At 38.1% G+C, this 27889-nt stretch overlaps 1 protein-coding gene across 1 annotated transcript in view; it reads right to left on the bottom strand.

Moving 5' to 3' along the window:
• Positions 1-27889, bottom strand: part of C4H4orf50 (chromosome 4 C4orf50 homolog) — an 85661-nt gene that overhangs the window by 48614 nt on the left and 9158 nt on the right. The window contains 15 exon segments of the mRNA XM_088163126.1: positions 287-700; positions 1798-2034; positions 10626-10808; positions 11212-11268; positions 13453-13620; positions 18081-18227; positions 20000-20101; positions 20854-21906; positions 21908-21952; positions 22167-22192; positions 23756-23875; positions 23878-24260; positions 24262-24812; positions 25183-25307; positions 26063-26177. Coding sequence (XP_088019252.1) covers positions 308-700; positions 1798-2034; positions 10626-10808; positions 11212-11268; positions 13453-13620; positions 18081-18227; positions 20000-20101; positions 20854-21906; positions 21908-21952; positions 22167-22192; positions 23756-23875; positions 23878-24260; positions 24262-24812; positions 25183-25307; positions 26063-26177 — 3705 coding nt within the window. The 3' untranslated portion in view covers positions 287-307.

Raw genomic sequence — 27889 nt, 5'->3', positions numbered from 1 at the left:
GATTTAATAGATTGTTTAACAGTTTAGGTCAAAAGAAAATCAAACCATCAACAAAAGGTGAAAAGAAAACGGGGCAGCAGCTTGGCTAATGAAAAATCCATGTGTTTCAGTGATCTCAAATGTTCTATGAAATTTTGATCCTAAAAAATATCCCAGCTCTTTTTCATGTAAATTTTCCAGTCATTTCAAACTACTTACTAGGCCATGATAACGAGTAAAATACCTGTCATTTAAAAGAAAAATATTAGTACTTCTGTATCAAAAATCACATTGCTAAAATGTTTACCTTGTTTTATTTTTGCAGGTTTTATTCTTTCCCATGCAGCTGATTTCTCTCCACAGGATATCGACCTTTGTTACTTGCTGACAACATGTCTGGCAAATAGCTTTCTGCTGTGGTTGCTGAGGTTAAGCCATCTGTTTTTTCTCTAGAGAGCCATGTCTTATTCATAATGGCATTTTTGTGTTTCATTCCCTGGGGAATAGCACCTGCATGCTGATTTCCTATTTGACCCCAAAATACATCATCATATTTCGACAACCAATCCCTCCCCTTCGTGGCCCAGGACACCACAGCACGCTCTGGGGGCACTGCAGCATCCTTCATCCCTGACAGCACAGGCCAAGGGGCTTCCTCGTGGGTCATGGGCAGGTGGGGACCAGCCCACGGGTTTGAGCTGGAGGGGACAACTGAAGGTATCTGAGGAGGAAAGAACAAAAACTGTAACCTTGGATGTCCCAGTGTGTTGGTGTAAGTTTTTATGGAAACAGGATGCTTGATGCATTGTGGCTGATTTCAGCCATAGTCTCCCATATAATTGTACAAGAGGCCCGTGTACTACTTGCATTGGGATTTAATTAAAGCTCATATGATTTATATAAAAAAATAATCTCTGAGTTCACAAAGATCAATCAAAGAGCTACTTGCATTCTGCTCTTTGTAATACTTTTCTCTTATGGCCATATTTTCACTGGTCTTTTTAATGTGTGAGTGTGAGAGAGAAAAGGACCAGGAGACTTGATTTGAGCTGTTACATATATGCCCTGGACTAAATAACATGTTATCAGAATTCTGAGTCACTATTTCATTGCATAATAAATTCTTAACAAAGAGAAAATCTCAGTATCTTGCATGTTCTTTTCATTAATACCAGAAGTAAAAACTATGCTTTTAATTGTTTCATTGCATTTATTTTAATCCAAGTTTATAAAGGAAATTCACTAGAGTAATATTTTTAACTACTCTACCTAACTGGCTCCAGTAATTGCATATTTGAATTTTGTTTCCATACAAGGAGGAAGCGGTTATGCTGTCTCAGAGAGGCTGAAATCTCTTGCATGTTTAGTTTAGCAGCAGACTGTCACAAATGCAATTGCAATTGATCAGCTCTGTTCTTAACAGGATTCCTGCAGTTAATGGAAATTACTATAAAGAGCTTCAGGGCATAGGAATAATTGGATCACTAAAAAAAAAAAAAAAAAAAGAATTGGAAGGGGAAAAAAGGTAGGACAAGATCAACATAACAACTTTTTTTAAAACATCAAATAATTTGCAGAGATTATCTTACCATAGAGCACACCAAGATGAAAACCTAATCTTTAAATTATTTTTACAAGCCCCTCTTAAACAATGGGAAAGAAAACACATAATGAAAAAAAATTAAACATTTATTATTGTCAGCTTGTCTAAACTAACAATCAACTGTGCATCTCTGGAAGGAATCATTCAAACATCTGTATCTTCTGCCAAGAATGAGATTCCACTAAACTAAAAACAGTGAGGAAACTTTTACTGACCTGGCAATTTTTGCAATGGTTTTCTCCTAGTTCTTGTTGCGAGGCTATGATCCTCTCTGGGCTTGTTACTCCAATAGAAGAACCAGCACACACGTTTGGGGTGATGGGAGAACTGTGGGGGCCATCCATCCCTGGCTGAGAGCTTGCAGATATTGACCCAGTCATCCCTGTAGCACGTTCCACATGATCCTCTGGCTGTCTATTACCCTGTGAAACATCTGTGGAGGAAGGCAGTATCTGCAACAGAAAATAGCATTTTAAGAAACTCAAGAAAGATTAAGTTTTCCAATGCTGCTCATTTTGGATTAGTGGAAGCCATTTGGATGAGTTCACTAAAAGAAATATTCACAGAAATTAACTAAAAAACTACATTCAGCAAAATAAGGGAAAAGATAACATACCAATTATTTCAGATGTGGAGCATTCCTGCGCCTTTCTAAATAAAGAATCCTGTATTCAACAAGTCATCCTCATAACAAAACAAAAAAGATCTCTAAGCTTTAAATGAAGCTGAAAATTTGCCTTGGGATACTAAGAAAACCAAGACTAAAACTAGAAAGAAATTCCTAATTAAAAAAAAAAATCTCAGTTCTCTTGAAGAATCTCAAAATTTCTTACAGGATTCTTTTACACACATATTTTCTCACTCCACACTATACAACTAATTCAGGTTTGTCTACCTTTGAATGCTCAAGAAAGTTAAGCTGAACAGACTCCAAAAGTGTGTTAGTTCAAATGCATCAACTCTTATGCAGACCCTCCAACTAAAAACAAAAATAATATTCAGTTGATGTTATTTCACCTCCAAATCAACTTTAACACTACAGCAAACTATCCTTTTAGAATATCTTCACTGAGCTGCAGACAAATGTAAGAGAGGAATGGCAGTTTAATTATGCACATTTTCATAACAGTTGCAAGCAGAAGTAGATCTCCCTGCATAAAAATGACTACTACACAGCAGTAGCATTTTATCATTCAAATCCAAATTTATTATAGCTACCAGACCACTGTTGCATTTTTTCTTGTGATTGCAAGCCTTGCCATTTCAGCCTTTCAGATTTTGAAGAGATATTTATTTATTTCTAAAATTAATACACCTCATTATGCATTAACATCTTATTCCCATTAGTCCTCTTGCAAAAGCTCCAGAAATGCAGATACATATATATGCCAGTTCAGGAAGAATTACTTAAAAGAAAACACCTTTTACTTAAAATAATATATTGTTTTCACTCTATGCCCGTTTCTTGAGTTTTAGGTACCTCACTTGTGTCCATTAAAAAAAAGAAAAAGGACTCTGAAATGCAATAGCAGTGTAAGATTGCTCTGAAATGACCCAACAGAAAGATGAGCATTTATTGACAAGCTCCTGCATCTAAATATGGTTCTATTATGGCACGAAGAAGAACACATTGCATCTCTGTTGTTACCATTTCACCTCCTATTCTTGGCTCCCCACCATGAGCAGAGGGAATCAGTTCTGATGAATTGTGGCCATTGGTCCCCTTAAAGTACTCAACACAAGCATGTGTGGCCAGCTGAGACACTGCCCAGGAGCAGCTACCACCTGGATCCTTTATTTGAGGCTGAACAACAGGCCAGGGAACAAGGCAGGAATGGAAGAACCACTCATACTGGTCAGTTTGGGGCACAGAAATTAGACTGCTGCTCTTCCCTAAAAGATTTGCTTTCTCTATGCTGATTACAGAGAAGGCCTGTGATACTAACTGGATATTGCATTTATTTAGGCAAAGTGGCATGAAAACCTAAACATATCCTAGTGTTGCACGCATAGATCAGTTGGAAAGTGAAAGCTATACATTTGGATCCTCCCCTCTAAAAACAGGAGCCCAAGGCAGCTCCAGAAGTCCTTGGTTTCTAACCAAGGTTACAAGTGCAGGATCTCTCCCCATCACTCACAAAAAATGCCAGCTGGCTTAAAGCTATAAAAGATCAGCCCTGAAATGTTTTGAGGCATGAAGATATCAGATCTAAAGTTATTTGATGAGAATTTCCTCACTACAGGAAGCACAGTTAGAGGCATTTGTGGTGATAGATGAGAGTGAGCAGAAGCAGAACAAGTTCTGGAGGTCAATGACCCATGCAAAGGCAAATTACTGTCCTGCTCATAGGCAGGGGAGCTGGTAAAGCTGCCAGAAAAAAACACATCACCAAATCAAAGCTGTGACACTGTCAAAAGTAATTTCTAGAAAAATATCCTCCTTGCAGGGTCATTCCTTCAACTCTTTACCCCACAAACCCTTTTGCCTCTTGGAATTAGCAAATCCTTCTGCAGCCCAAGTAGTGGCACTCAGCAAAAAGCAGAGTTAATGCAAGCCCAGTGAGTGAAGATGCTACTACCCTGACAAGGATTTCACAGTGTAGTCTGCACTGTATTTGAAAGTTGGTATTATTCTCTCAAAAGACTCATCTCTGGTGTGTTTTTGATGTAAGACTAGCACTAAAAATTGCATTTCCTATAGCACTAAGGATGCAGCTAAGCAAAAATTCTGTGGTTTGTCTCAATGCTCAGACATTCAGACTTGTTCTTTTCCAGGTTGGTTCTTTTTTATTATCATTATTTTTACTATAGTTATTCTATTCTCCTATTATTTTTTTGCTTTCATCTCAATTTCCACAAATTACCCCACCTAGAGAGAAATGAAAATATGGTGATATTTGACCAAATTGAAAAGAGTGTAAACTTGCATAATGCCAATATCTAGAAAGGAACACTATTGAAACCAAAAAAATCAGCTTTTTTTTTTTAAAAAAAGACAGTGGTGTCAGAGAGAAGATGAAAATGTTTTAATTTATCTGCATACTTTTAATTCTACATTTTATGCTTATCTAAATTCTATCATTTATCAGAAAATAAAGGAAGGTTAGTTTTTAAAGATTTTTTTTTTTTTAGTCATGGCGACTCCTGTACTGGCATGTGCTGCTCAGAAATGCATGCTGCTGCAAATGAATTGCAGCAAAAACCACTGCTAAAATATCTGTATTATGCAGTCAGAAAATAGATCTAAATCTTGTCAACTAAACCAAATTTTATTTTCAAAGGGCACTAACCTTGATTAAGAACCTTCTCCTCAGCCACCAGAAATTCTTGGGATCCCCTCTATCCAAACAACCACTTACATAATTATTGAACAGCTTTATCAGTTATTTCACTGGAAAGGCCAGGCTGCCACTAACTTTTTAAAATCTGTATTTCATGCCACTCAGTATTTTTAATATTTTCTCTAAAAGTCAAAAATAACATATCTCTCAGCAACAGACTTTACCCTTCTTTAAAGAAATTACTAAATAATTAATTCCACTCCTTCATCCACTTGGAATTCCAATGATTCAAGGCATGTTTTTGTAATGTCAGGTAAAAAAAAAGCTCTTCCCACAAAAAAACCCTTTGTCTTGAAAGATTCCTTGCTCTTGATCAGCTTTGTCCCAAAAAGACTGGAAGTCCAAAGTTAAATTCTTTCTCCCTTCTGAGGGTGGGAATCATCCAACCAAAGTGTATCTCCCCCTGGCCCCCTTGAAAACCACTGGAGTCCAACTTCTGTGGCTCTTCCCACCTTATCACAGAATCCCAGGATGGCTCAGGCTGGAAGGGAGCACAGTGGATCATCTGCTCCACCCTCCCTGCTCAAGCAGGGCCATCCCAGAGCACATGGCACAGGATTGTGTCCATGGGGTTCTTGAAGATCTTCAGTGAGGGAGACTCCACAGCCTCTCTGGGCAGCCTGTCAGTGCTCAGTCATCTGCACTTAACTAAAGTAGGTACATAAAATGGGCAGGATAATTCCTTGGAAGTATGTTTTTCTCTGCTTTAACTGTGAAAATAAATAGATAAACTACCACAGGTGACTGTCAGAAGTAAAGATATCATACAGGAAATGTATCTTACCCTCAGTGCCAGAAAAGCCTCTGACCTTAACAGCCATGCACAAGCCATTTTATGGAAATGGTCATCAGAGAATTTTATTTCAGGGCTATTATCTTCAAATATGATTCACTGGAAAGCAGTAAACTATTTCTTGCAAAATAATGAGTAGAAATACTAACTAATAAACAAACAAAAAGCATTGCTCTACCAAAACATATCTCAGAAGAAATCTCTTGAAAGAAAGAAGAATTAAGCTATGCTGTTCTGCACATTTAATCCCTCTTCTGTAAAACAATTCACCGCACTGGACACAATCCTTGCCTGGAGCTTTCCATCCATAAGGTTTAGGATGACTGGAGGAAAAACATTAAAAAGCACTGCCATTTATCCCTACATTCCTTGAACAAATTCCCTTTCAGCCCTAAGAAATGAGGGCAAACAGCCACAATGGTTTCAGATCCACTATGGAAAGAATATATAAAATATATCATCAGGTCAAAGTGTTCCAGCACAAGAGAAATTGGATCAGCAGCATTTTCCATTACAGACATCCAGCCAGAGGCTGTTGGCTCAGTCATTTGAGGAGAATTAAATGTAAACCTTTTTCTCCACACCTAGCCCAAAAGAGAGAGAAAAGGCCCAAAATACTGCACAACTGTACTGGCTGGGCTGAGTCCATATGAAAGGGGAGCCAAGCTCACTTGCTCCTCTGTGTGGTTCTCTGACCCATCAAAAGCAGCAAGGACACTACCTCAAGTTCAAGCCAGCCAGACTGGGTAAAGCATGTCCCATTTCTCATCTGGAGCATCTTCTCTTGCTTCCTACTTTTACCATCCTGAGTAAAGCAGCTGTTGCAAAGCCAACTCCCAGCCCTTTTTTCTTAGATGTTTTGTGAACATGAACGCCCAAGATTAGTTGATGAATGCTGTTCTGTGGTTTTTTTTTCACTGGGAAAGGCAGAAAAACAATAATTGTTAATAATGTCCATGAATTAACTCTGCAAAAGAAAAAAAAAGAAAGATGAGGTCAAGGTCCTTTCAATTAAAAAAATAAATCAAATCAGCATTCAAAAGGAGGTGATTAAAATGGGACACGACAAAAGGCCAAATGTGGACACATACTCTGTGTGTGACATTGGGCACTTGAATCCCAGCTATGGCACTGTGCCGAGTGCCACGTGTACCTGCTGGAGGCAGCCCTTGTCCCAGGAATGTGTCCTCTTCAGACACATGCTTTTTATTTTCCAGACACAAAACAAGACAAGGTTTTAAAATATTTCTAATGACAAAATTTATTATCGCTCCACTCCAAGGGGCTGCAACGGTTTCTCAAGTCTTTTAAAAAGAGAATATATCACAAAGCCTTAAATATTAACTTTGTGCTTCCAAAAATTTCAAGTCCATATTATGCATACATTGTCATTCCAATGCCTGCCCAAAAAAAAGGTTTTTTTCAAAGCTGAGAGGCAGCATTTGTTCAGCATCCTGCACAGAATTTTTGCTTTCACCACAGTTACATAGGTGGTAGATGAAAAAGAATTGAAATAAAACCCCTTCTATACAATCATGTATGTTTATTATGATAAAAAGCCACTAAAATTAAATTATACTAAATTGCTCAATTAAACTAGATTACAAATAAGGAGCTTCATGGTTACAGTTTTATCATGAGGAAAAGTAATTCAAAACCTAGTCTCTTTACAGGGACTTATTAAGAGAAGGAAAACTGGCTTTCTTTTATGAACATATTATTCTAGCATATATCTGACCTCACTGAGAGTGCACTGCTGGAACAAAATTGAGAGATACTACATGATTCAAGCAAATTTTATTTCTCGCTCACAAACATTTGAATATAATGCTGGGCTGTGAAAATAATTAAGAATGACAAGCCTCAAAATGCATTCTGCTCTGCTGAACTGAACTGAGGGAAGTCTTGAGTTAGTCAGCAAAATAAAGCCATAGGAACAACAGGGATTTATCATGTCTGAGAGCAGAGCCTTGAACACTGAAAGTGAAGTTAAGAGAAGCTCCAAAGACAGTGCGTTTTTCATAACACCATCTTCGTGGTTTAGTATTTTAACTGAGATGAAAATTAGGGAGAAAATACTTCTGGCAAACAGAAGGAAATGACCAACATCCACTGAGTCCTGAATAAGCAAAGAACTGAAGTTTGCCTTGCTCTGTAAGCACGAGTAGCTTGGTGGTGCCCATAAGTCCCTCACTGAATCTGGGGCATCCCAGCACCCAGCTGCAGCAGCTCTATCCTCTCCACATGTAATTACATGTACAGTTGAAAAAGAAAGAAAGAAAAAAGAGTTCTTAATGGTTCTATGAACCAATTTTTCTATGAAAACATGACTCAAAGTTTTTTATTGAACTACAAAAGGCCAGGAAATGAATTGAGTACAGAGTCCCCTTTCCTTTCAAAAGGCTCTGGATCAGCTCTTCATGCATCACTGCAAACTTTGAGCTGAAATTTATCAGTAAATCAAGGCACAGAGCTTTGCTGCCAATGTGTGACAGGTTTCCATTTGTTACTGGGTCCAGTAATGAATAAAGCCAATTGCTAAACTTTAATTTAAGAACACAAATAAAAGCAAAAACAAAAAAACAAAAAAAAAACCCCACCAAAAAAAAAAAACCAAAACCAAACAAACAAACAAACAAACAAACAAACAAAAAAAAAAAAACCCAAACAAAAAAAACCCCCCAAACCAACCAACCAAACAAAACAAAACAAAAAAAAAACAAACAAAGCACAAAAGTCCAAAATAAAACCAAAAAAAACCAATTCAGCAGGTTTTGTATAGTGGAATCCAAATGTGAGGAATGCTGTTCTTGTAAAAAACTGAGGGGAAGGAAGGAATGAGCTTCCAAAGGAATTTTATGTAAGTTAATGTTGGGCACAGCTCTGGAATCTTAGATGTAAAGTCCAGTGAGAATAAGAGTTGAAAGCAAGAAATAAAACTTCTGAGATGAAAAGTCAGTTCACTTCAACATATGTCTACAGAATTCAGTACAAGATCTTTTAAACCAAAGGAATGTATCACATGAATATGAAACAGCCTCTCTCCTTCTTTTCCCTTTTTTAAATTGTAACCATTATTAAATTAGTAGCAGGGAAACTTGGACATTCTTTCATTGAAGTGTCTTCGATTTGAAACCTGATGCATAGAAATACACATTTTTCATGGGAACATGCAACTCTCCTGTGATAGGAAAGTTTCCCCCTACTTATCACAGACCAGGAGAGCCTTAAACTCAGTGTCAAGACACCTAGCAAGAGCCAGTCTGTTCTTTGCATGATAAAATACCCCAGGCTTGAATCCTATTTGTGCCTGAGACTAAGTGAGATGAGACCTCTGGCCACTACAGTGCTAGACACCATGGGAAGGGGCTTGTGCTCCACTTAGTAAGAACAGCAAAATATCTACCAAAGCAGGGGATTTAATGAGGGGCTCTGTGATGCAAATAATCAGAATATATATTTAATTTAATTCTCTCTTGTTGAACCTGCTAAGTTTTGTGATAATTGAACATTTAGGGAGATAGAGTGAGCGTGAACAGTATTTTGATATTTATTGTTTTAGCAAGCTTTACTAATGCTCATCTATCACAGCAGTGTCTGAGAAAAAGTCTGAAGGCAGTGGAGTGCTATCTCCCTTCTGACAGAGGAGTTCCCAGCCACTGTCACAGAAAACACTCCTGTGCAGTGGGAGCTTGGATCCACACATGAGGTACTCCAAGGAGACACAGCCAGACACAGTCCTGTCCCATCCTGCAACCAGGAATCAATCCACCTTTGCCTTAACATGCAGTTAAATTGCTTTTTAGCACAAAAACAAGCACGACTGAGTGATAGCTTGCAACACTTAGTAACACTGTAAGGATAAGCACTATCAACAGGATACAGAATACCACTCAGCGTGTAAAAATGCAAAACCATCAGAAAAATAAGCCTGTGGATTTACTATACTATATGCCCATTTTGAGAATCTTCTGCTGGTGAAAATGTCAAGTGTCATTAAGATAAATTATTTTATGTATTCATTTTGCAGTGGATTGTGTTAGCTGAAGTACAATATTTGGTAAGAATAATATTCTGTGTTCTGTTGTGAAAAGGACACAATATTATACAAATGTGTAATACACAGTATTTCCCCCCCTACCCCACTTTTAACCAAAAAGATTCTACCTGAATATACTTGACACAAACAGTACCAAATATTTTTTGGGTACTTTCACAGGCTTTTAAAAAATACCAAGAAACAGAAAATCAAAAGGAAAAAGAACTTGTTGATGGACACTGAGGTACTGCAAGGGAAATTCCATTTCTTCAGGTTGCCAGATTGAGATTCCTATCCTTAATAATGTGTTCAAGTAGGTACTGCTCCAAAATTAGGAAGTTTATTCCCAGCGTCCAAGATATTAATGACAATATTGAATAGAACCAGGTGTGAAACAGGCTGCTTCCCACTTTTACCTTGCCCAAGAAACGCAAGTGACTAACTCCCTTTTGAATACAAATGTCCACCGAGTTGACTTAAGTCTTAAAATATTCACTGTTGACCTTTTTTGTCCTGACTTCTTCAGAAATCTCAAACAATGCATTACGCAGGAAAGAAATGCAAAATTCATACTTAAAATGAAACTGGGTAATATGTGCTGCATTATCCATCAGATACTTAGTCAAAATATCAGTGTTTCTTGAATGGAACAATTATACACTTTGCTTTAAGCTCCTGAAATTTAGACCCTGCCTACAACAGCAGTAAAATGGTCAATTCCACTGATTTGTCTGAAGCAATATTTATATTAAGCATTGAAATACATTTTATAATTACACATTAAGTCTCACTAAACACTTTGGAAACCATCACTTAATTCAATAGGGTAAACATGAGGATACATGTTTACAAGGAAGTATGAGCACTTACCTCTTGATCACACATTGGTGTAAAAGCAACCGTGTACTCTGCCAGGGTCATATCATTCACCAAGTTCTTCATCTCTTCATCGAATGCAGAGTTAATAAATCCTTGCTTGTGGAATTCATCATGCATTCTTCTAATGAAGCTGTTCCTTTCCTGGCACTTTTGGGTGAGGCAAGCCAGCTTAGCCTGTGTGGCATGAACACAAACATTCCATGGTTCTGTCATTTCACTCCCTGCTGAGACTGCAAGATTACCTTTTGTGTCTGATCTGTAATTCCACATGTTTTGACCCAAAGCTATAGATTGCATTCCTATGTCTTTACATTATTAGATGCCTCCACACCTTCAAGAGCAATAAATATGCACAGATAAACTGAAAAGAGATGCTCCCTTTCCATGTGCAAGGTCCCCCTTTTGACAGGCTGAAAGTAACTTTGCAGTACTGTCAGTGAGCCCTTGCCTAAGGCGAAGCCCAGCAGCATCCAGCTACTCAAGGACAGCTGCAGAGGAAGGCACACACACAGCAGCCTGTAAGCAAGGGGATACCCCTTGTGTAGGTCCTGAATCAGTGCTCAGGGAAACACAGTACCTTCAGAGGAGCTAATGTCAACTTCACTTCAGACTTTCTCTTCTGCAGTTCTTTCTCCTGAAAGGTTGAAAAATATCCTGCATCAATTTATTCAACAATCACTTTGAAATACTCTAGCAGTTTGTTGGTATTTGTTTTAGACCTGACTCTGAGGTGTGCACTTTGCATATCTGTGTGACCCTGCATCACACAGAAGATGAATCAGTGTAAGGCATTGATTTCACACAAATAGGCTCTGGCATACAAACACTGCCCTATTCACATTAGCATTAGCCTTAAAAATTAACAAAGGCTTTTGGATGTTCTTAGATGAAGCCTTGTATCAGTGAGGTTATTTAATCAAAGCAGCATCACAGTAAAGACTTAGTATCCTTCATTATGCATTCATGTTCGTATTTACTCTGTGAATTTTTCAAAACATTATTTGTGGGAAAATTTTCAGTATTATATTGTAAAATAAAGAGAAAAGAGAAGGGATTTTCCACATGTATATTCTACTCTGAAAAGTGAACATAACCTTTTACTCTGACACAGCTGATACATGTTGTCTATCAGGAGGTGAAGCAGGGCGGGCAAGATTACTTAGTCTGTTCCTTATGATTAAAATCTACTGATGGTAACCCTCCTTTCTGATTATATTTATATATTTATTGCCACATAAAATCCATTGCCATTATGAATCAATACATTATTTTTGACAATACAGTACCGATTCCTTTGCATTTATTTTGCCTGACAATTTACATTTCCATAAAGTTTACAGTAAATATATTATATTCAAAATTAAAACCCCCTTCTTTATGAGAACTCAATTATGCTGAAAAAGGTCACATGCTCCTCAGCTAATAAATTGTGGGCTTGGGAGGAATCAGAGCAGGCAGGATGGGAAAAAATGTCTTTACATTGCACAAGCACTGAGGAAACAAAGAAAGATCTGGCAGTGTCCCCTGCACTGGAGACACTCAATTCTTGAGGCAGGGAGCAACAAATCTTGCTGATGCAATAGGACAATTAGGATTTGTCCATTTATATGGACAGCACGTCTCACCCTTTGCTCATCTACCATCTGATAAGACACCAGACACTACAAGACAGTTTCATTTTAGCAGCACTGTTCTTCTGAGGCATCCCCTAACCCTGCCTGTGAGAAGCCACTAACCCTCTTTACAGGACTGGTTTAGAGCAAACCACAGCACCTGATGAGGCTAGGAAAAAAAACAACAAAACAACCACCACCACCACACAAACAAACCAACAACAAAACAGAAACCAAAACTAGAAAGAGTAGTTTACTGTGGAGAAAGTAAAATGAAAGTTGTTCCCAATAGGAAGAAGACAATAATCTCTTGTATTTCAGAGTATGGACAGAGGAGAAGCATGCACTGCTCGTTGTATTGGGCTATGAAGAACAAAGAGCACTATTGAGAACATGCCATTTTCTAGCTGTTTCAGAGCCTAATGGGCAATTCCAATTTGGCTCACATTGTAACTATCATCCCGTTCCAAAATATAGTTCCCAACAGGAAAAAAAATCTAAGGGAAAGAAGTCCTAGGAGGAATTTGTTTCCACCCAGGAGTTCAGTAGCTGTAGTACACTTACAGCACCAGCTTTGCTGTCACACTGTAAGGCAGCAGCTTTGCCAATCTTAATGTACCTGCTCTGATTTGCCAGGTGAAGTAAAATGAACAAGAGTAAAAAATGCTTGTGTAAGTACATTTGTGCATACATGACGGTTCTCATCAGAATAACGGTGACAAAAATCCAAACTGCACATCTATCTGAAAATGTCTTACTGAAACTCTTAATGTGTAACCCTAGCAGATGAGCCAAAAAAGTTAGGAAAGCCCTATCAAAATTCTATTATTATCATCTTGGAGTTTCATATCTGATCTAGTGAAACAAGAGAGTTGGGAATGTTAAAAAATCCTGACAATTTAAGGCAAGGAAGTGGCTCTGTAAAGAATTTCAGCATGATTGCACTTGCATTACACTATGGGGATCAGTGAGAACAGAGACTGAACTATCGTGATTATTTATCATTTTTCAGTAACATTGATCACTCAGGCAATTTACATCTTTTCCCCATTTCCCCTAAGTCAGAAGTACTTTTATATTTACATTCAACTATCCTCAGATTCATTCCCAGGAAAGAATCCTACTTTGCTTCTCCCCTTTGGAAAGAGAGATGTCGAATCTGAAGTCTAAGCTCACATTTAGGCACACAGAAAACAACTTTATACCTTTTCACATAGCTGAGCCTGAAGGAGTTCCACTTCATTCTGCAAGTGATTTTGTAATGCAGCCTGGTCCCTGAGCTGGGCTTTCAAGGTCAACATTTGCTGCTCTAATCTCTTACTGGCTATTTTATTCACCTCTTTTTCCTGGGCATCCTCCAATGTGTACACAGGCTAGAGAGAAAATACACAGATTTTCAATTTAGGTGTATAAAACAACAAAAACATTCTTAATCATGACTTAAATCACAAAACTTTTCAATCAATATAACTACCTACCTTGTACAGTAAAACGAAGCAAGCTGGGATACATACATTATAAAATGTATGATCCCAAAACTTAATGAACATATTAGCACTAATATTTTGCACTTATCTTAAAGTCTTTATATGTAAAGAGTACTTGACCCCTGTGACAACAGGTATAGAATTGGATTTTCACAACATTTCTTCAAGGTAAATATATGTATTGTAATGATTTAATAAATGAGGAAACTGGGCAAAGACAGATAAAGTGACCAACCTGTGATCACATAGTGAGTAAGAAAAACACTCAGAAGTTCCCAGTCTCCTGCTTCAACAAGAAACTATATAATATGCCCCTTGTTTTTCTACAGATATTTATCTCAGAGAGATAATTCCACTCTCCCAAATATTTATTTGTTCTAGAACATTATTAATAAACTAACCAGATCTCAAGTAAAAATTTCAAAAAAATATATTCTTTACATTTAAATGTAATAATAGTGATACAGAACAAGTGGAAAGAGAAGCTTCTGAATTTAACTCCTCCTCCCCCACTGTCCAATTTCTTTTCTCCCCAATTTCATGCACTTAGATTGAAAGGATTAGTGCGAGCTTTAGATTGATGGTCAGCATCATAAGGTCAGCTCCTAAAAGTGACACTGCCTGATTAAACATATAGATTTAGAATGAGGAAAATCTGAAGGAGAAAGAAATATCCTGAAAAACACTTATGCTATTATATTAGAACAAAATTGAGTTGACACACACAGCTGGTAAGATTTCTGATAATGTAAGTATCAGTATATAAGCAAGTCTAAAAGATTAAGCTAAAAATTATAGTCAGACCCATGATACACTGTGGTAAAACCATATAAATTTCTGACAAAACAGAACTATGGTTTAATTTTAATGGTTACAAACATTGATACAACTGAGAAAGAAGCTTATACTCAGCCCTGATGCACAGCACCACAGTAAATTTTTCCCAGCCTTTCTGACAGCCTTTCTGGCTTTGACGCCCTTGACTACAACACACTGGAGGCATCATTTCATAAGGAACAGCAAACTGAACTGATAGATCACGTTACTCTGCCTGCAACACATCACTGCAACACAGAAGAAAGCAGAAATGTGACACTGTCATAGTGTTCTTCCTTGTGAAGCAAGCCCTCTGTGTGCAGCACTGGAGCAGGTCAAATGCTTTGTACCAAACTTTTTGGCTCCCTCTTGTGTCAAGAGAACAATAGGAACAGCTGGACACATCCAAATGGATTAGACCAGGGCTGCAGGGACAAAAGCCTGAGGATGAGTCCATGACATGATATTTCCCTCATTTTCTCTTCCACATGAAAAGTATGCTAAAACCAAAAGGGAAACACTCTCGAACTGAAGATACTTTATGGAAAAAAAACGGTGGGGAAATAAAACAACTGCATAAAGGTTAGAGACAGAGAAAAGTTCCCTCTTTCCTTCTGCATTTGGCTGACCCACTAGCAGTTTTCTGCAGTTTCAATGCACAAATGAGGCATACAAGATTTATACATGAGCACTCTATCAGATGTCCCAGCTTGCAGTGACCACAGGTTATGTAGTCAAGCTCCAGAAGGATGAAGGACCCAGGCAGCTGGGGACTGGAAAATAACCAAAGGATAACTAAGCCTAAACATAGCATTTAACACACTGCGTTCTTGTAAAACTAGATCACTGTCTTTGAAGGTGGTACCTAAACCTTATAAATAAAACCAATATCTTCCTCTTCTCGTGTGAATTGTTCTTGTCAGAAAACTCAGTGAGAAAATGAGAAGGAATATGACCTTTTTTTGCTACAGGCCTTTCTTGCAGACAGTCATCAGGAGTTCACTGGGAAAGCCTGGTGCCTTATTTAATGTGTGCATTTAATGCAACATTCTTCTATTAATTTCTAAAGCTGTAAACAGCATTTTTTTTACCCTGCCCCCTTCCTGCTCACCCCCATATTTCTCTTAAATTCAACCACAACACCACTGCTCAGAAGGCCACCTCAACATCCCCGAAAACTCACCCAAATACTCCTAGGCCAAAGCATATTTCACCTGCTAGTAACTTCACTGAAATAGAGTCCTAACAGTAAGCTTTAAATACGTTATCTTAACTCTCTTTTACTTGCAAAGAATATCATGACAGCCTTATGGAGTCTGAGGTGACAACTAGGACCCCTGGGGAGCAGAGCCTGTAGAACATAAGAAATGCAGAAGGCTCTAAAAGACACACCCAAAATACAGCATATTTCATATGCTTCGGGTTATAGGTCCAGAGTGCTCACATCTTCACTTCTTTCAAGCATTGCAGCAAGAGGTGCTCCAGAAAAATGAAGTTTAGAACAGGAAAAAGTATAAATTACTGTGATTTACTGTATAAGGGTTTATTAGTAACTTTGAATAATGAAAAAGAGTTTCGTCAAACGTGGCAAGTAACTGAAAACAAAAACTGGATGATCAATCAACAAAACTGCCCCCAGGAAGTAACATGATGCTAGAAAAGTAGATAATGATATTTTTTTTTTTTTGTGGCAAAAAGTCTTTTTTTTAAATCTAGGATAACTTATCTCATATTTTAAGGCCTCACACAAACCCACTATCAACAGCTTGTTGTATATTAAAAAGTTCATTTTAGAAGTGAGTTTTTGAAAAGTTGACCTTTGTTAAGATATATCTACTCCACAATATATATTGTACTACTTGCTAAAGTGTGCCATTAAAATCAATATCATTTGGTTAAAATATAATGAACTTGAGTTTTGCAGATAATTAGTTCTGCCATCAAATAGTGCAACTGAAAGATAAACCCAGTTCTGTCACGTACATGGATTCCATCTTTGACTCTGGAATGAGACACCTGTATTCAAAAACTTGACACTAAGCCTATAAGTTATTCAGATGGATGAAGTCAGATCTAAATCAAATAGCATCACAGTATTGCATAAATATATACTACTGATGGATAAACATTAATTTGAAAACATAAGCTGATGGAGGGATTTAAAAGTGGCAAGGTTTTTCAGCGAAAGGCTGACCTGCACGTTTTCTACTGTAAAAACATTCTGTCAAGGTCAATGAATTTTATTCCCATGTGAGTCATAGGAATAATTAACATCTTACTTCATTGACCAACATAATAAACAATAATTGCCCTAGACTGTCCCTAAACAAAAGATTAAAGCTCCATTTCCCAAAAATGCACCCAAAATCTTAACTACTAGCTTAAACAAAACATGCGACACATTTCTTTTTATTTTCAAACAATTTAGGAGTTTCTTCTTGCTTGAAATAGATTTTATTGTATTAGCACGCTGCATGCCAATACATAAAAATTATTTGAAAAATCTGTACTTCTTTTTCATTTAACGGTCAGAATTCAGCTGTCTAAATACCAGCCCATGGTGCCATGTAGGGTGTACAAGCTAACATGAAATAACAGCCTAGGACTTCCAGGTGGCTACCTACACCCTCAGCAAAGATGCCCTAAAGCCTTTAACTGGGATAAACAGCGACATTTAGGCAACTGAACTGATCTCAGAATCCTTATATTTTCCAGAATCTATTTCTATTTTCCTCTAAAGCCATATCTATCCAACCTGTTCAAAATTAATCTGCAAATATTTGTAGATTGCTACAAATGTGCTTTTTCAGATGGTAGAAGCTGCATATTTCTTTGCAGCTCACCAGTTATGGAGGGCAAAAATAATTTCAGAGTTAGCTGACAAGTCTTTATAAAAGCTGCTTCCAGAAGATTATTCAGTAATTAAAAATCTTTTCATAAACTATTTTATTTTGGTGGAAAACATAAACCTGTATCAAGACAGAGAACCACCTGAAAATTTAAAAAGGTTAATTTACAGGAAAATCAGAATCTCTGTGTTGTAAACACATTCCAGTGAGATAGAAAGATTTCCTGGATTTTGGGGACACATATTTGGGCCATATGCATCCATTAAAGTCTTTGACTTTAATCCACACCATCTGCTCACAGTGTCATTTTGCCTGTCCAAATCCAGCAATCAGGGCTACAAGGCCTGAAATCAGGGCAAAAAAGCCAAATACTGAAAACACTGCAGACTCCTCCAAGACCTTTCATTAAAGCCACCTGAAAATGACTTTGGCTAAAGACAGCAGAAGAGCCCTCCTAAACAAAGAAAGTGGGGTGTTTATATTGCCCATGCAGAGCCCAGACTCTGGGCTGTAGACAGATGGTCCACCTTGCATAACATCTGCTCCCTTTTAGATTTCCAGTGGCTGGAGAGGCTCTACACTTGCTTGAAATCTATTCCCAATATCAATAATGGGTGTTTCTGCAGCCAGAGCATTCCCTCCCAAGGAATATGCTTTCCCCCATTCCATTTACATACATACCATTAATTTGCAGTGCTGCTTTCCCTGCATTTTGTCCTCAACTTCTTGCTTAAGGCAGTCTAATTCTGAGAGAGCCTGCATCAAACGAGTTTTGGTTTCTTCATACCTTGTTTCAGCAAAACCAAGTTCTCTGTACCACTTCTGAGCCTGACAGGAAGAACAAAAATTACTGAGTATGATTAGTCCAGCAGTGGTATCCTTTTTCAATATCAGCTTACAACCACGGATTTGAGGCTGCTCTCTACATCATAGCTTTTGAATTGTTATAAATTGATTAAATGAAGTTATACAATACACTACAATCTTATCATAAGACATTAGTGCAACTCTAGAAGCACATCCCATAGAATACCTCACTAGAGCTATGCCAAAATTATTACTGAAATTTATTTCTAAATGTGAAGGTACCATGAATATTCTGCATGAAGTTTAAAAAAGCAGTGGTGTATGCATACATGATTTCAGAGATTACATCTTTGAAAGCCTTCAGAGCAAAGTGAAAGAAAGTGTTTTTATTAGCTGGGCAGGGGGAAAAAGTTTTCTTGAGGAATGTGTCCTGATTTGAATTGGGACAGAGTTAATTTTCTCCTTAGTAGCTGGCACAATACAGTGTTTAATTCAGTATGAGAATCCAAACAAAAATGTCAAAAGTGAAGAATGCAAAGAAGGGGAAAAAAGGCACTCCATATGTCCAGCTTTTAATATTTTTCTAGGCTGCCTTTATTCCACTTACACACATTAACTGTAGTTTTGAAAACAAAAGCAAACCCAAACCAAAAACCATAAACAAGCTCCTCAATAGCTTAGCTGGCTGCCTGACAGCAAGCTCTTTCCTTCGTATGATATATCATTTTTTCTCCCTTCCAGAAGCAAAGTTATTTTAAGTAAACTGAGGAAAGTATTTTAACACACAACTTCCTTATAACACACACAAGGATTAGAAGGACCCAAGTTAATCAGATTTTACAAAAGAAATAAAAATAAAAACTATCTCTTTATATTCAAAATACAAGGTTAGAAGTCCTTGGCTAACCATCCAACAGTCACTTATATCCATCCCTTCATTCAGGTGCCTCACTTGAAAGCTGGGAAGTCTTATAAAGCAGCTGTCAAAGGACAATAATTTCATACAATCACCACAAAAATTCCACTGTTATTTTACTTTTACATACCCAATACACTTGTTGCTGCCAATGGTTTGTCCACAGGGCGTGTTGAGTGATGCTTATTAGAACCCCATCAATATATATTCTTGCCATAAAAACAATACATTCTGATTAGATGTGCATGGAGTGGAGATTGACTAATAAAAAATAGGGATGTGAGTATGTAGCGCATTCGGAAAGGCACAACACAAAGTTTTCTCAGACGGTGTCAAAGGTGCAGATTTACTTCACACAGACACAGAACTACCTATCCACACAAGTCTCCGGGTGGCGCTGGACTTGGTGCTTGCTACACAGCTGTGGAGAGAAGGGGCAGCACACCTGACAATGCCTCTGGATGGAGCAAACCCCGACAGTGCCAGGCTGCACATGATCTGGCTCCTCATTTCAATTCAGGTTTGCAGTAACAGGAACCCTCAGCACTACCACTGCCTTCTCCTTCTCCTTATTTCCAGTGATGTGGAGGGAAGCAGCTGCCCAGAGATGGCCAGAGTAGGCAGAGTAGGTGTTGTGTGTGCCTTTATCAGCCTCTGCCACAGTGTGCCGCAGGAATGCAGCTTCACTTGATGTCCTGGCCAACCAAGAGTGACTGTGCCATTCATCACTCAAAGATCAGAGGAACATTTTGGTTCTGCACATCAGAGAGTTCCCTGTTTTGTAAGTGTTAGAGCCTGGCAGAAAGAAGACAGCCATGTAAGAAAACAAAAGGAAAAAGAAATTGCTCCTCAGAAGTACATCAGAGTAGAAGGTTACCTCTTTTTTTGATTTTTCTAATTCCTTTTGCTGTATTTTTAGTTCCTCTTCTGCCTTTCTGACTTGGTCTTTCATCATACTGTAGCTTTCAAACATGCTGTCCTGGATAGACAAAAAGATATGATGACTCTTCTCCCCATATCAAGTGGCACACAGCCGTTTATAGAACAATATATAGTTTCCCCCTAAACAACCACAAAAAATCTTACATAAAATCTATATATTAAATATAAATATTTCCCTATTGACTATTCTCTAGTGAAGCACAATTCTGCATTTATAAGTATATAATAATCTCCACATAACTTCACTGTGGGGTAAGATACACAACTACAGAGGAAAAACATGGATGGGAAATCCACCATGAGTAAAGATACTGTCTTTAGAGATGTTTCATATGCATCAAAATAAGAAAAAAAAATTAGACCAAATCAGAATAAGAATTAGTAAATGAACATGTGCACACTTTTCACCAAGACATTTTTCACCATTATATCAACAAGTTTCCTTCTGTTAGGAGAACTGGTGGCAGAATAAAAGCTTCTTCTAAAAGCTTTTACTCTTGCAATAAATAATTTTTAAAAAGCCTGAACAATGCAGCCATTTAAGTATTATTTTTAACTTTGTAGCTTGCTGTATCACTTTAACATTCTCGAATTCAACATTCAAAAAAAAAAAACCCTCTCTGGCATTTTGCCTTCAATTTCAAAGTTAACTTTAGCACCTTAGCTCATGTAAGAGGTTATAGTTTCCTCCACTACAAAGTTAATTCAGCTTTGCCCTCCAAATGACATTTATATCTCTCTTTCCTTAGAATATCCTTCTCAATAACGTTCCTTACTGTTATTGTTTACCTTTTCCCCAGGGGAATAATCTGAAGGATCTATTGCCAACTGTTCTTCAGTTTGTACTACACTACATGCTGTTTCAACTTTCTCTGGTTTAAGACCAGGTTGCTCACTTTTTTCTTTTAGTTTTACTATATTTTTCTTTGTTCCTATACTTTTCTCTTTTCTCAGCTCTTCATAGGTGAAATCCAAAGAAGACATTAATTCTTTATATTTTTTTTCTAAAATAAAGTTTGAATTTGCTTTCTGAAATTCATCAAGCTGTTCTGAAGTTTCTTGATTGATTCTGTCTATCTCTCTGTCCAGTACACATTTTTCCTCCTGTAAGTCAGAGAAGGTTTGATAACAGCTAGTTTTGCAGGCTTGGAGTTCTGAAACTAAGGTCCTGTATTTGTCTTGCCTACACTTTATCTCTGCCAAATGGCCCATCAGAGTTTCTTTTTCACCATCTGAAAGAGCAATTCTTTGTAAATTTCTCTTTCTCTCTTGTAATAATTCATTATATTGTGCTATACAGTTCTCCGTGCATTGTAATACTTCAGCCATTTCTTTGAAGCATCTGCTTCTTTCTTCTTTCAGGTCAGAAAGCATCTGGAAATACCTCATTTTCTTTCCATTCAGGGATAGAATGCTGAGAAATGTATTTGATGCAATTGTCAATGAGTCTTTTTCAGAATTCCTGTTTTTCTCTTCAACATAAGAGAGATTCGTAGAAAAATCTAGGGTCATGGTGCTTTCTTCTGTAAAGTTATTATTACATTCACCAGAAACTTCTTTCTCATTAAGTACGTTTTGGAATGAAACAATGTTAGCTTCATCTACTTCTAAAACATATTGAAACTGTTCCTGCTCTTCCAGGAAACACATCATCTAAGTATATCTGTCATTCTCCTGTTGTAATATACAGACTTTTTTGGATTAATTCTCATTCTCTTGCACTGGCAGAAATACGCTCTGAGAACATGCAGCCACTGCTTTTTCCAGAACCCATATTTTCACATTACATTCGTTTCCAGCATCCAGGAGTGACAGAATGAAACACTCATAAAATCTCATAAAAACTGTTCCCTGGCTGGAATAGTTTGCTCAAGCACACAGGCCTCTCCTCCAGAGCGTCGCGGTTTAACGGAGCCGGGTTTTCAGTTGGGGGTGGCAGCTCCCTGTGGGGACCTGGAAGAGCCAATCAGCTGGCTAGTTTTGATGAGCCAATCAGCTGGCTTGTTTTGATGAGCCAATCAGCTGGCTTGTTTTGAAGAGCCAATCAGCTGTTTTGTTTTGAAGATTGACACCCAGTTAAACCACTTAAAAGAGTTGAACACGGCCCAGTGGGAAAGCACATTTAAAACTAGCAAAGCCTGGGAAAAGCTCTCTCGTGGCATCCGGCCTTTGAACAGGTAACGGGCCAGGCCAGCACATGGCTCTATTGAGGTTTCCTCTGCCGCCAGGCCTTGCCACTTTGACTATCCCAACACTGCGAGCAACCACGTGGCCAGAACCAGTGCTGGGAGTGGCCGCTGCTGGCCCAGTCTGGGACTGTGCAGCTGAAAATTGGTGCAACTGGAGCAGTGCAGCATGGTCACAGCTATGTTGGCATGACTTGCATTGGACTTCGTTTGCTTAGCCGCTTTTAGCCAGCTATGCTGCGGACAGAAAGACAAAAACAATGGCAGCAGGTTTTTGCTTTCTTTTCCTGGTGCCTGAAGGAAAAGCGTGACGTAGTGCTGGTAGCCAGAGCAGCTTGGGCAGTGCCAGCAGGGACCACATGGTCAGCAGCCAGAGACACAGCAATTCTTCAATTGCAGAGCCTGGACGAGACCACCTTTTCAGTGCTGCAGAACTCTATAAAAACTGTTATAAATGATCAAGCTTGAGAACAAATGGACCTACGAACACCAATTCTCTCCCACCTCAGGAAAAGGAAAGGGTAAAGACATGTAGAGATGACAACAAGGGACTCTGAAGTCAGTAAAGAAGGAGTCAAATTCTAGATAGGAGGAAATTGAGTCCTTAGTCTTGGGCTGAAATTCTTTAGTAAGGCTATGGTGAAGATATATTTGATATATCAAACTCCTTTTCCCTGTAACTCTTGGAATGCATTGGGGGGGATGTAGTATTCTAACCACAGCCATGAACAGAGGCACCAGTGCTGATGCGAGCAGATGTTGAAGTAGCTTGAACAGAGAAAGATGAGAGAGATGAGAAACCTTGCCCCAGTAATAGAAGAAGAAAACCCCTGTTTCCCAGAGATGGATGAAGAGAACTTTTGCTTTTATGCTAGAACAGCTCATCTTTAAAATAGAACCCCATAAATTGACATGGTCCATGAAAGCGGCTGTGGGAAAGCTGCAAGGCTTGGAGGGACTTTCACACTGCGAACAGATTTTCCTTACCCAGGCGGCTGATTTGCTGTGTCATTGAAACCATGAGAGAACTGTTTCTTGTAGAGAAATCTACATGGCATGGCAAGAGAAACTCCTCTTCTTAAGTGAACTGAAGAAAGACTATTCTAGAGGTGGTAAACTGACTGAAAGTTCCAAGTTTTTCTCTTTACGTTGTCAGTGGGAAAGAAAAGAGGGTGTGGGGGGAGGAGAGAGGAGGAGAAATGTTCTGAAGGTTTATTCTGATTCTCTTCTTTTTTTTCTCTCTTTTAGTTCTGTTAATAAAGTTTTATGTGTACCCTTTAAAGTTTGAGCCTTTGCTCTCCTAATCCTTATTTCACAGCAGAAAATGAGTAAATAATTCCAGTGGGTGCACTGGCATTTGGCCAGCATTAAACCCACTACATAAATTGGTGCATTGGCTGGAAAACTCAGACTGGTGAACCAAAACCACTACACTTAATTGGTGTTTCTGCCTGATTTCCTAACCAAAAGCACTACACAGAGAAAACAGCAACTTTAGTGGATACTCCTCTTTATCTGATGAAAAAAATTCTGTGAGTATGCATGTTGCACATTTTTAGCAGCTATCTTTTGACATGAGAAATTCTCATTTGGTTCACATAATTTCAAGGTCTGGTCTTTCCTTTTTTCAGGCCTATATTGCTGGAGGCGCTTGTTTGGTGAGTTTGTTTCTGAGCCTGCTTTCCTTTCTCTTCTATTTCAATTATGTCCTCTCTGTCACATCCACTATTCACATCAGTGATGCAGTTTTCAGAAAGATTTTCTTTTTTTGCCATTTGTTCAGGACTCCCTGCAAAACACTTTTTAAAGTGTTTAAAATCAACAGATAAACTTTGGGCATCTTGAGTGCTATGGAGACTCTCTTTGGCTTCCACTCCTTGCTTCCCAGCACTGAATTCAGTTTTGTAGGAAACTTTAGAACGTCCCTCAAGATCACAGGTCACCTGTAGTTGTTGGGGTTTGTCGTTCTGTATTTCTTCTCTTTTAGCTCTCCCTGTAAAGATTTTTTTGGTAATACTTATCATCAACATCTTAATCCAGACATTTGTTTTCACTTACACTTTTTGGCCGAATTTGCTTATTTCCCCAATGTTTTTCCATGTTGCATTCTTCTAAAGATGTTGTGAAAATTTCAGCCACAGTGGAAGGCAACTTTCCCTGAAGAAGTTCAGTAGCTCTGTCATAAAATCTTCCTTTTGCCACAATGCAAAGGCCACCAGACCAAAGATCAGTATTTGTCTCACAGAAACTCAAACTGCTCGCTTTCTTCTCAGTGGTGAAAGCTGTTATATGGCATCCTCCAGGTTCAAACAAGATCAGTTGGAGCCTCTTTCTCATTAAGATTTCAATCACAGAAGCAGGGAATGTCTTCACTGGTAGAGTTATTGAGTGTTCCTTCAGGAGATAAAAGGTTTCTTCATCTTTGGTTTCCTTACTTGTCTCATCATTGGGTAACTTCTCAGGACGAGGGGGAAACAGCACTGCTGCATGATGATTTGGGGTACACCTGAGCAAAGTGAAACTATCCTCTAGAGTATTTGCCCCCTGTGGTCCAAGGGTGACCTGATGATAACAAATGAGAAATGTTTCAAATTGAAAAATATATGCTAAAGTACGTTACTAATCATAATTTGTTTTTTCCTTCATCCACAAAATACTTGATTACAGATTGATGTGAAAAAGTATTTCCATAAAAAGGGTTTTCAAATTATTTTAAGACTTGCAATGAGAGTAAAGTTACAAATTAGGTATGAGTAAGTCAATAATTTTCTTAGTGCACACCTGTATTCACCTTGTAAAGCATCGCTAGCAGCTATGATTTAAAGCTACTTTTATATTTACCTTTAAATGCACCAACACTTCATTTTCTCTGCAATCTCACATGCTCCCTGTGCACAAAGATAGCAAGAACAGCAGTAACTTTTCCTCTCACCTGCTCAGTCTCAGCTAGACCAGCAACTTTTGCAACAGCACTAGAACTGCATTCCAAAACTGGTACAAGTTCTTCTGGTAGTTCCTCCATCTGCTTTAGCCCATCACAACTACAGGCTGGTGTTTCTGTTATGGTAAAGCACTGGACAAATGTAATGTCACTCCCAAATAGTTACAGAAAAAACAAACCCAAAACCATCCAAGCAGATGTTTTGAATAGAAAAATATTTCAGTGATAGTACGCTCAAAATTACCTTCTCTACCAGCAGCATATATCACCACAGATACAGATTCAAGCATGATGTTAAACATGAAAATGAGTTTCATAAGAAACCCATAAATACTGAGGTCTAAAACAAGGTGGTTTTGGGGTTCACTATTTCCAGTTCCCAAAGCATTTAGAAATGGAAAATACATTTCATTACAGTGGGCAGGTGAAAACTTATGGATTAAACTTACAGGTTAAAATTACTCAGTGCAGGTCTCCATTTACATACACTAAAATTTGCTATAAAATTCCCATTAATTTATGTTGGAAGAATTTATGTGGTTCAATCTGCCAAGAAAAGAGCTTTCATGTTGTTTGGTCTGAAGAGCAGATCTGTCTGCTGCATGGCATTCCCAAATACTAGACTTCATCCAGGACATACAAAGTACCCCCTCACCTCTGTAGTTTCTTGGAAATTCTAGGATTTCTTGTGAAAGCTCGTATCTGAATAGTGGCAAACAGCCATCTTTTCACCTTCCCAAGATCCAGTTTACAGATTATGAGGATTTTCAAAGTGTTTACATCTTCTAAGTCATACACACCCCACGAATGAAATCATCTTCACATTATTGGCACAGATATGAAAGCAAAAACTCAAGATTTCTTTGCATACCAGACTCTTTATCATGTAGCAGCACAACTGGAGTTTGAGTAGCTCTGCTTCTGAATGAATCCACGACTGCTCTCCATTTCAGATTCTGAACTTCATCCTGAATTAGATCTCCATTCTTAATGGGAAAAGGGGAAGGAGAAGGAAAAAGCCCCACAAGTTATATACATATATATGGTGTTTGTGATATGAAAAACAGGCATACAAATTTCCTTTGCTATTTTACATTCAAAACACTCATTATTTCATTAGAACTGCTATTGTTTCGTACACTTTTCTTATTTCAATATTTTCCAGTAAATATTGCAATTGTAAACTTCCCTCTAGTTTTCCCTTCATACTTTACAAAGCATTAAGGAAGAAAATCTGAGTCATAAGCATGTAATATGTCAGATTACAGGTGGAACAGTGATTAAATTATATGGTCATCAACCAAGATAAAAGCAAGTCCAATCAAGTAGGGAATAAGATTAATAGTTCAGTGGCCAGCTACAAAGACAATTGTTTCTGGATTGGAAGACTCAAAGTGGAATAATCATTCTGAACAAAATTTTATTTTTTCATTGATAATTTAATTGCAAATTTCATATTCTGTTCTTGACATTTATCTTGAGTCCCTGATTGAATTTGAAAATTTTGACACTTCCTGATGCAAAGCAGATACCCTTACTGCTTGATAACAGCAGATCACATTTCACATGTGCTGTGCTCATTTTCAGTGAACAGAAGAATCAGATTTGATTGTCTCAACAAAACACATCATTGAGATGGTAACCAAAACAGCTACACCACAGAAACTGAGCCAACACAGGCACTTTTGTCTTCCTGCACTGCTCAGCATCAAACGCCAGCAGAAAATAAACCTGGTCCCTTTGCACTGAGTTGCAATTTTAAAATTACATATGGATGGGAAAGGCAACGACTTCCAAGTCTTCAGTTTCTAGTGAGTCAGAAAAGGCTGCTGATTTTCCACAGGATTACCAGTGAGAATAATTTTTATTTCAGCCTAAGTCAGCTGCCTCATTGTTGTGCTCTATTAAAAGATCTTGACTGGGAGGCACAACTTAAGTGAAAACCACAACACTTCCAAGATTTTTTCCCTTATTTTCTCAGTAATATCGACTAACACAATCGTTTGGGTTGAAAGGTACCTTAAAGGTCATCTAGTTCCAACCCCCTGCCATGAGCAGGGACACCTTCCACTAGACCAGGTTGCTCAGGCCCCATCCACACATTTGAAATAACACCCCCAGAGGTAGGGCATCCACAGCCTTTCTGGGCAACCTGTTTGAAACTAATGCCAATTCCTTGAAACACAATCATTCCCTTCCTGCACATTTTCATTTATTTCTTTACAGATATCAACTCTTGCTTGATATGTGGGTACTGTCAAAAGAAAGTTACACAAAATGATGTATAAGATGCAATGTTCAGGTGGCAGAACATCACACTGAGAAATCAAGACCTCAGCTGTCATGTGAAAGCTGCACAAAGATGCATCGCTTTGTTTTTTGGCACTTTTCCCTCATCTTCAACAGACCCCCTAATGCTCACATCTAGAAACTGATAAGTCAATACACTGCCACATGTAAAAAACTGGTTTTTTGGTGTATGATCATTTTTCATTTAGGCATATACTGCAACTGGAATATTGCAGACAGGATGCTGATACTGAGGTTGGAAATTCAAATTTTCTACAAGATTTATGTGACCACACTCCACCATGAGATGCAGTTCATCTCTTGGTGCTTAGTCTAATTGGATCTTGTATTGCATGCAATTTCTCATTTTTATCGCTGTTGATGGAGTATGATGAGCTCAAATAGGATT

The sequence above is a fragment of the Sturnus vulgaris genome, chromosome 4, assembly GCF_052056855.1.
Source record: "Sturnus vulgaris isolate bStuVul1 chromosome 4, bStuVul1.hap1, whole genome shotgun sequence".
NCBI lineage: Eukaryota > Metazoa > Chordata > Aves > Passeriformes > Sturnidae > Sturnus > Sturnus vulgaris.
Note: the sequence above shows the minus strand (reverse complement) of the source record. Positions and strands in the feature narration are given on the sequence as shown.